Source organism: Nicotiana tabacum, chromosome 19 (genome assembly GCF_000715075.1).
Source record: "Nicotiana tabacum cultivar K326 chromosome 19, ASM71507v2, whole genome shotgun sequence".
Classification (NCBI taxonomy): domain Eukaryota; kingdom Viridiplantae; phylum Streptophyta; class Magnoliopsida; order Solanales; family Solanaceae; genus Nicotiana; species Nicotiana tabacum.
In genome coordinates, this window is record NC_134098.1 from 54,195,324 (window position 1) to 54,203,050 (window position 7,727).

The following is a 7,727-nucleotide window of genomic DNA, read 5'->3' on the forward strand; positions in this document are numbered from 1 at the left end:
ACTCCCTCTGCCCTATTAAATGGTACGTAGCTTATATGCTTATATCCTTACATTTAGTCCTTGTCAAAGTTCAAATAGAGTGGTAGTCAACATAATGTTACCTCGATAAAGATCATATAAATCACATATGGGAGCTACACCAAAACCCATAAAACTCCTATGTTCGAAACACGTCACACTCAAAAGTGGTGAATCATGTTTGTGCCACTACTTTCATTCGTTGCTTTTACTATGTATCTGTTTAAATCAGCATCCAAGAGTGTGACCTAGTGGTTAATGAAATGGGTGCAGACTTTAGAAACCAGGGTTTCCATTCCCATCATCACAAACAAAAAGTACTAGGCGATTTTTTCCCATTTGTTAAGTCTTGTTGGGCAGAGCTACCCTTGTACCTGTGCTGATGAGAGATAGCAGGTGCGCGGCTGAATAGTTGAAATGTGCGCAAGTTGATCCAGATACCATAGTTATAAAAAAAGCATTTTTTAATTCAAGATATTATGTGGCTTTCTGCATAAGAAAGATGATCTTATGCGAAAATGAACTATTTTCTGGTCTCCCTTCTTTTCCCACTCCTAAGCCTAACTTCAGCATCGCTTGGCAGTGGTACACTTTATCAATCTTTATTGCCCCCCTTCTCTTATTATATGTTATATAAACACCGTTTTGTCAAATTGATTATGTTAGACCCCATATAAAAACTGTAGTATTATTATGCATAAAAAAGCAATTGCAAATGGTAATCTAAAAAGCTTAAGTAGCATTCAGCACTTCTTAGGCTATCAATAATAAGTGATAAGCTTATGAGTTATTTAGAGTTAATCTCCATTTCTCTTTCTAGATCTGCTATTTCCAACTGAACAGCCAACATTTGAGCAAGATTTGACCTCTACTCAACCTAGATAATCAACTATCCCTTGCTACTTTAATGAATCGAGCCTACAAACGTGTGAATCAGCAATTAACAAAAAAGTGAAGATGAGAAGTTCAGATTCTGCAAGTGAACATCCAAGAAATGTTGTCTGTATAAGATTGACCGTCACTCTACCAGGAGAAATTCTTCATGGATTTCCTTGCTATCAATGAAGTTACAAAATTAGCCTCTGAGCATATGGATCATTAATTGTCATTGTAGAGACAGAACACTAAATACCAGTGGAATGATATAACTTCAATTTCGACACATTAAGGTAAGGTTTTTTAAAGCGGAACTCTGCTACTCTTATTTACTCAAGGGGGCTACGATATTTTTTCTCAGCCATCAACTTGTAGAGAAATCCAGACCGGAACTATTGATGATTCTACGTTAGCTCTAGCTCTAAAGTAAGGAGACCTTTTAAAACCCCTCATTGGATAAGAAAAGATGATGAACACGTATGCAATAGTAAACTCAAAACAATGCAGGAGTTCCATATCTCCCATGTGAATCTTCAGTGACCACCTTTTAAAGCAAGGAGCTAACACATGTAATCCTCAAGAGGGAAAAATGATTCAAAACACAGAGAGATCAAAAAGCGCAACAAAACTACCATAAATCAATTATACAATTATCTTTCCCTTTTCAATTTTATCTTTAAATATGAAGGACTTTAAAAAGAATAACAAACATAAAGGGAAATAACAATCATTTCACCACCACTAAATTCTAGATATAGGAGCAACCATATTTATCCAAAGAACATTCACTAAAGAGTGCCATTCAGCCAGATTTTTGTTAAAGTACACGTTTACCACATTAAGAAGAATGCTTTAAGTAATATTCCACTTCACAATTATAACTATCACCTACTTATATTCAAACAACTGTAGCATTCAAAGTCCCTATGAATCACACTCATGTTCGCCCACCTTAAATGGGTAAAATCTTATTTAATAATTGCTCTTTTAGAGTGTAAAGGAAAAGCTCATTGATTTAAGTACCTGGAATTGTAGACTAAAAGGATGATATCAGGCTGAACCTTAAGGTAACGGTTACATATCTGCTGAAGAACATGAGACATTTCCTTTGCAGTATTTCCCTCAGTTTTGCATTATTACCTGTGGGGCTGTGACTTGAGGTCCCCTTAAATCATATATATTTAGAAACTTTAGCATAGTACTCTGACATAGTATCTATTAGATGTTGGGAACTGAAAGTGAGAAGTAAAACACATTGGAAACTGAGATGATTGTTTCAAAATTATAAGAGCTGTCAAAACTTGAAATGAACTCCATAAGTTGATAAAGAAATTAATATATAGAAAGAGAGATGGAGACAGGAACGCTGACCATAAACAAACATAGCAAGAGCTCCCCAGATAAACAAGTTATTCACCCTCATAAGGTAATCGTACACCATCACCAAATACACGAGCATGATATGCATGAGTTGTGCCGAGATAAGAACATTATCAGGAAATATCAACATAATCGTAAGTCATAACCAAATTTGTCAAGATTGAATTAAGAACTAATGGAGCATATTTCTTAAGTGACGCCTCAAGTGGAAGCAGAGTAACTGTAAATTGTGTCAGTGGTGCAATGCTGCGTGGCTATAGTAACTACTCTACTAAGAGCCTGCCTGATGATCTATTTAGCACTTAAAATAGACATATTGAGTGAACTGACGCAACATCTGTTTAATAACTTTAAACAGGATCACTTAATTGATTGAGTTCCACAGTTAATGCTATACAAATTTCAAGTTACACAAATTTGACTCCCCATTTAATATTGCATGTCCATTAAGGTAATATCAAGCTATTCTCTGACCACAAATAAAACTACTAGGTAAAAAAGGTAATATCAACAAAAAAGATTCATCCATACATCTACGTCATCTATGAGCACTAGAAATACTATTTCCTTGAGTACATACTTAGTCACAACAATGATGAATAGAAGTAGTACATGACGAATCGTTCACAAAGCACAACAGTGAGATGTTATTATAGAAATACTCTCCTCAGACTGCGGCTTGTCTAACTTCAATCATTGTACATTCTACCATCAGAAACAATTACAAGAGATGCCAAAAACATATTTCTGAGGATTGCCTAGATACAGAACACACTTTTGGAAGGTAAATCCTAGTATACTGGACAGCTGTAACATAGTTCTTAAAAATAAGCTTTTTAAGCAGGAATGTGAGTTCTGCATATATGAAAATTAAGCAGGAATGTGAGTTCTGCATATATGAAATTTGAAGCAGGAATGTGAGTTTACTGCTAACAAGTCACCACTAGGTATAAAGACAATCAATGCACCTTAACCTTGCTCATTACTCCTACAAAATCTCTAGGCTTGCTTCTTTGACTGCCAGAATGAATAGTTCCATCTTCACCAGAGCATCCACCTAACTCAAACTATGCTAGTTAGATAGATAAAAGAAGTAAAATAACCAAATATCAGTTGCAGATTCATTACATTGTCACTGCATAATTCATCCAAAAATTTAGTATCTTCAACATAGAGAAGGCATCAAGTGAATCCCTAGCACTTCATTAAGAAAAACCTGATTTTCCAGCACGTCGAGAAGATTGGCAAACGATCATTCACTTCACCATGCTAATCATCTGCAGCAGCAGCCAAAGACATTCACCACTTTATAGAGAGTAGTCGTAGAATTGGCCAAAGCTTTAGGCAAAGAGTCTCTGGATTGTACTTTGTTATTCTTGTAGTAATGTAGTTTCAATGAATTCAAATTTTTGCAGGATATCTTTCCCAGAGAGCAAAGTGTGCAATTGCACATTTTGACTCGGCTGCTTACCGCTTTTAGGTTAATTTAACATTTTAACAATAATGCTTCAATCAATCTAGATTAACCATAAGCCACAGATATAGAATCTTTTGGCATAAAAATGTTGCCTTAAATGAGCACGTTAAATGAATGTTCACCTCAATAATGCACGAACAAAAGTTCAACATTCTGATAAAGCAGCGTGGCTTCATGTGAACTTTACTACACCAAATATTAACAGTATAAAGAATTTTTCAGGAGTACATTCCACTTCAAGTAGTCACTAATTTGCTATGTGCATTATGGGAACCAAGGAATGAATATAACTAGCAGTGTTGAACACCAAGGACACAACCAGAACCAAAATACAAAATTATAAACTTCAACGAAAGATAAATCCTTCTAAGCTAGTTATAATCCAGTTTTAAGCAAAGAGGATAACCAAATGCGCGTGCACAACTCAATGCAGAGAAGAGTTTGTTAATTTCTTACGTAGTTATGTAACTACTACACTTGCGTGCAAAAGACGCTGCTTCTACATTACTGGAACTGTCTATTCACGTTATCTCAACCCGGCTTTTTCAAGATAATGCACATTTCTCAGGAAAAGAAGAACCCTACTTTTTTTAACGAAGTACTGCAAATCATACGACATGAGAACGAGAACAAAAATGTACAAGCTATTTCTGAAATCTGCGGGATAGAAATGAACATCAACAAAAAAGATAAGGGCATAAACTCTACTAATGATCTCATAAGTCATTACTACAAATGACATTTCAGTACAGAGTAGAACTGTTTTAAATCCCTATCCGGAATTAAAAAGAGAGAACACTCTAACACTGTGGAAGAAGGGCCCAAAAAGAAAGAAAAAAACACAATTAAACCCGATTCTCTATAGCTTCCCAAGGGGAAGAAAAACAAAAGCACGAGCAATGGAAGTAAAGCACAAGATTCCAAGGATTGCAAAGAAACAAGATACTTTTGGAAAGTAAATCCTACTATACTGGACAACTGTAACATAGTTCTTGAAAATAAGCTTTTTAAGCAGACATGTCAGTTTACTGCCCACCACTAGGTATAAACACAACGAATGCACCTTAACCTTGCTCAACAGTCCCCCAATATCTCTGTGCTTTGCTTCTTTGACTAGCAGGACGAACAGTTCCATCTTCACCACAGCATGGAACTAATTGAAACTATGCTAAGTAGATAGCTTTAGAAAGTAAAATAATCAAATATCAGTTTTAGATCACTACACAATTCATCCAAAACAATTAGTATCTCCCTGGCATATGGTCAACATAGAGAAGGCATCAAAGTGAATCCCTAGCACTTTATTAAGATAAACCTGAGTTTTCAAGCAGCGATTGAGAAGATTGGCAAACAATTACTTGCTTCGCCATGCTAATCATCTGTAGCAGCAGCCAAAAACATCACCATTTTTCAAAGAGTAGTCACAGAAAAGCTTTAGGCGAAGAGCCACATTCACCATTTTACAAAGAGTAGTCTCAGAATTGGCACAAGCTTTAGGCAAAGAATCTCTGGATTATACTTTCTTATTCTTGTAGTTTTCTCGAATTCAAAATGTGTGCAGGATATTTCCCAGAAAGCAAAGAGCGTGATTGCACGTTTAGACTTGGCTGCTTACAGCTTTCAAGGTTAATTTAACATTTTAACTATTGTGCTTTTAATAAGTCTTAGGATAGCCACATGCCATTATGCCTCAATCAATATAGATTAGCCATATGCCACAGATATAGTGGCATGAAAATATTGACATTTGACTATAAATAAGCATTTTGAATGATTGTTCACCCTAACGAAGCACAAACAAATGCTATTCAACATTAAATAGGTTGCTAATTCGGTATATGCAATATGGAAACCAAGGTATGAATGTAAAAAAGTTGAACAATACAAACTCAGTAATTAGCAATGCTGAATACCAGGGACACAACCAGAGGTTGAATAAACATCAACAAAAATAGAGCCTTCTAAGCTAGTAATAATCCTGGTTTAAGCTAAAGATAATGACCAAATGCGTGTTCGCTACTCTAGGCAGAGAAGAGTTTGTTGAAATTTGTTACGTGGTAATGCAACTAAAGCACTTGCGTGCAAAAGACGCCGCTTCTACGTTACTGGCATCTTCTATTCACGTTTCCTCAAACCGGCCCTTTATTACAGGCATGCCCATTACTCGGGAAAAAAAAAAGAACCCTAAATCAATTCATACGAAATGAGAACGAAATTCATAAGAATAAGGCATAAACTCCAAACATCTCATAACTACAAATGACATATCAGTACAGTAGAACTGTTGTTTCAAATGCCTACACGAAATTAAAAGGAAAAAAGAAATCTAACATTGTAGACGAAAAAGAAAAAATTAAAACCCGATTGTCTATAGCTTCCCAAAGGGCAAAAAACCCAAATTACCCACCAAGATTCAGGAAATTTACATGACTACCCCCTACACGAACAAATCCTCCATTCCTGCTCTTTCACTTCCTTCCCCCTCTCCTCGTGGAGGACTTCTTCACCGGCGACTTGACGCTTCTAGCAGGTGTCTTTTTCGCTGGCGCCGCCTTAGGTGCTGCTTTCCGACTTGGAGTCGTCCTGGTAGCAGTCCTTGCAACCTTAGCTGGCTTCGTCTCCTTTGCCTTTGGCTTAGTAGCCGCCTTTGCCTTCACAGGAGTAGCTTTAGGCTTAGCAGCGGCAGCTTTGGGCTTAGCAGCAACAATCGCTTTGGGCTTGGGCTTAACAGCGGGCTTAGCCTTGGCAGCAGGCTTTGCCTTGGCAGCGGGTTTTGCCTTAGCAGCAGGTTTTGCCTTAGCAGCAGGCTTGGCCTTTGCAGCAGGTTTGGCCTTTGCAGCGGGCTTGGCAGCAGCCTTTGGTTTGGGTTTCGGCTTTGCAGCGGGCTTTGCCTTCGCCGCTTTGGGCTTAGCAGCTGCAGCAGTCTTCTTCTTCGCCGGAGCAGCAGCAGCAGCAGCAGGCTTAGAAGCCGCAGTAGCAGAACGAGCCGATGGAAGCTTGTAGGAGCTCTTGACTTTCACCAGCTTACCAGAAGCAACAAGCTTCTTCAATTGATTCAGCAACAGCTTTTTGAAATTCGGTGGAAGATTCTTCTGCTTATCCTCAATGAACTTCGTTATAGCGTACTGGCTCGATCCAGTTCTCTCCTTCAATGTCACAATCGCATCGCTAATCATCTGCAGCAACCAAAAAAAAAAAGTTTAACTTCAAAGCATAATTCAACCAAACCAAAAACATACATGAACAAAACTGAAAAATGAAAATATATGAAAAACTCCATTATCAATTACCTCAAAGTAAGGAGGATGAGAGGAAGCAGTTTTCTTCCTGGGGGCAGCGGGTTTTTTAGCCTTAGGCTCTTTCTTTGATTTTGCAGACTTGGCTGGAGGGTTAATCTCCTCCTCCGTGACCGGTTCAGGAGCGGCGGGTTCAATTGCAACCTCGTTTGCTACAACTGGTTCTTCAGTGGCCATTTTCGAAGCAGAGAAATGGGAATCGAGAGAAGGTTAGGGTTTAGCGAAGAATGAAAGGAAGGAAATGGGGAAGAAATGGATCTGCTTGTGTGTAGAATCTACTGGGATTACTCTCTTTGATGTGAGTCTATGATGAAAATGAGAAGAATTATATAGTAAGAGTACAAGGACTTCATATCCGAAAGCTGAAATCTGATTGGTTGATAGCCTTTTGACGCGGATTCATGCCTTGCGGAAATTTTAAATTTAAGCCGTCGGATGAATTTTTATCAACGGCTTTGACCTGTAGGAGACTAGGACATGGATTGGGATTCAGAATGGGATGCATTTTCAAGTTGGTGGAGGTGTGCTTCTATGCTCAATTAATCTGGGCATAACTTGAGATATACTTAATGGATTTGAGTGAAATTTTTTTCCACTTGTAGGGAATTTCGTAAGCTTTCTTTATAGTATTTATTTTACTTTTTTGGATGAGAAATCTGTGAGATAATTCGTGTGGAACA

The 7,727-nt window shown here is 37.7% G+C and overlaps 1 protein-coding gene across 1 annotated transcript; it reads right to left on the minus strand.

The window, feature by feature from the left end:
• Positions 1 to 5,970: 5,970 nt before the first annotated feature.
• On the minus strand, positions 5,971 to 7,357 carry LOC107784565 (uncharacterized). The gene is made up of 2 exons (XM_016605712.2): positions 7,042 to 7,357; positions 5,971 to 6,927 (listed from the first exon to the last, which is right to left on the minus strand). The coding sequence occupies exons 1-2, from the start codon at positions 7,222 to 7,224 to the stop codon at positions 6,220 to 6,222; spliced, it is 891 nt and encodes a 296-aa protein (XP_016461198.1). The 5' UTR covers positions 7,225 to 7,357; the 3' UTR covers positions 5,971 to 6,219.
• Positions 7,358 to 7,727: the final 370 nt, after the last annotated feature.

What these genes read in the sequence shown, in the direction of transcription:
- LOC107784565 (XM_016605712.2), bottom strand. Translation starts at nt 7,224, where the DNA reads ATGGCCACTGAAGAACCAGTTGTAGCAAACGAGGTTGCAATTGAACCC. An exon ending in CTCATCCTCCTTACTTTGAG is followed by an intron (nt 6,928 to 7,041) that starts GTAATTGATAAT and finishes TGGTTGCTGCAG; the next exon opens with ATGATTAGCGATGCGATTGT.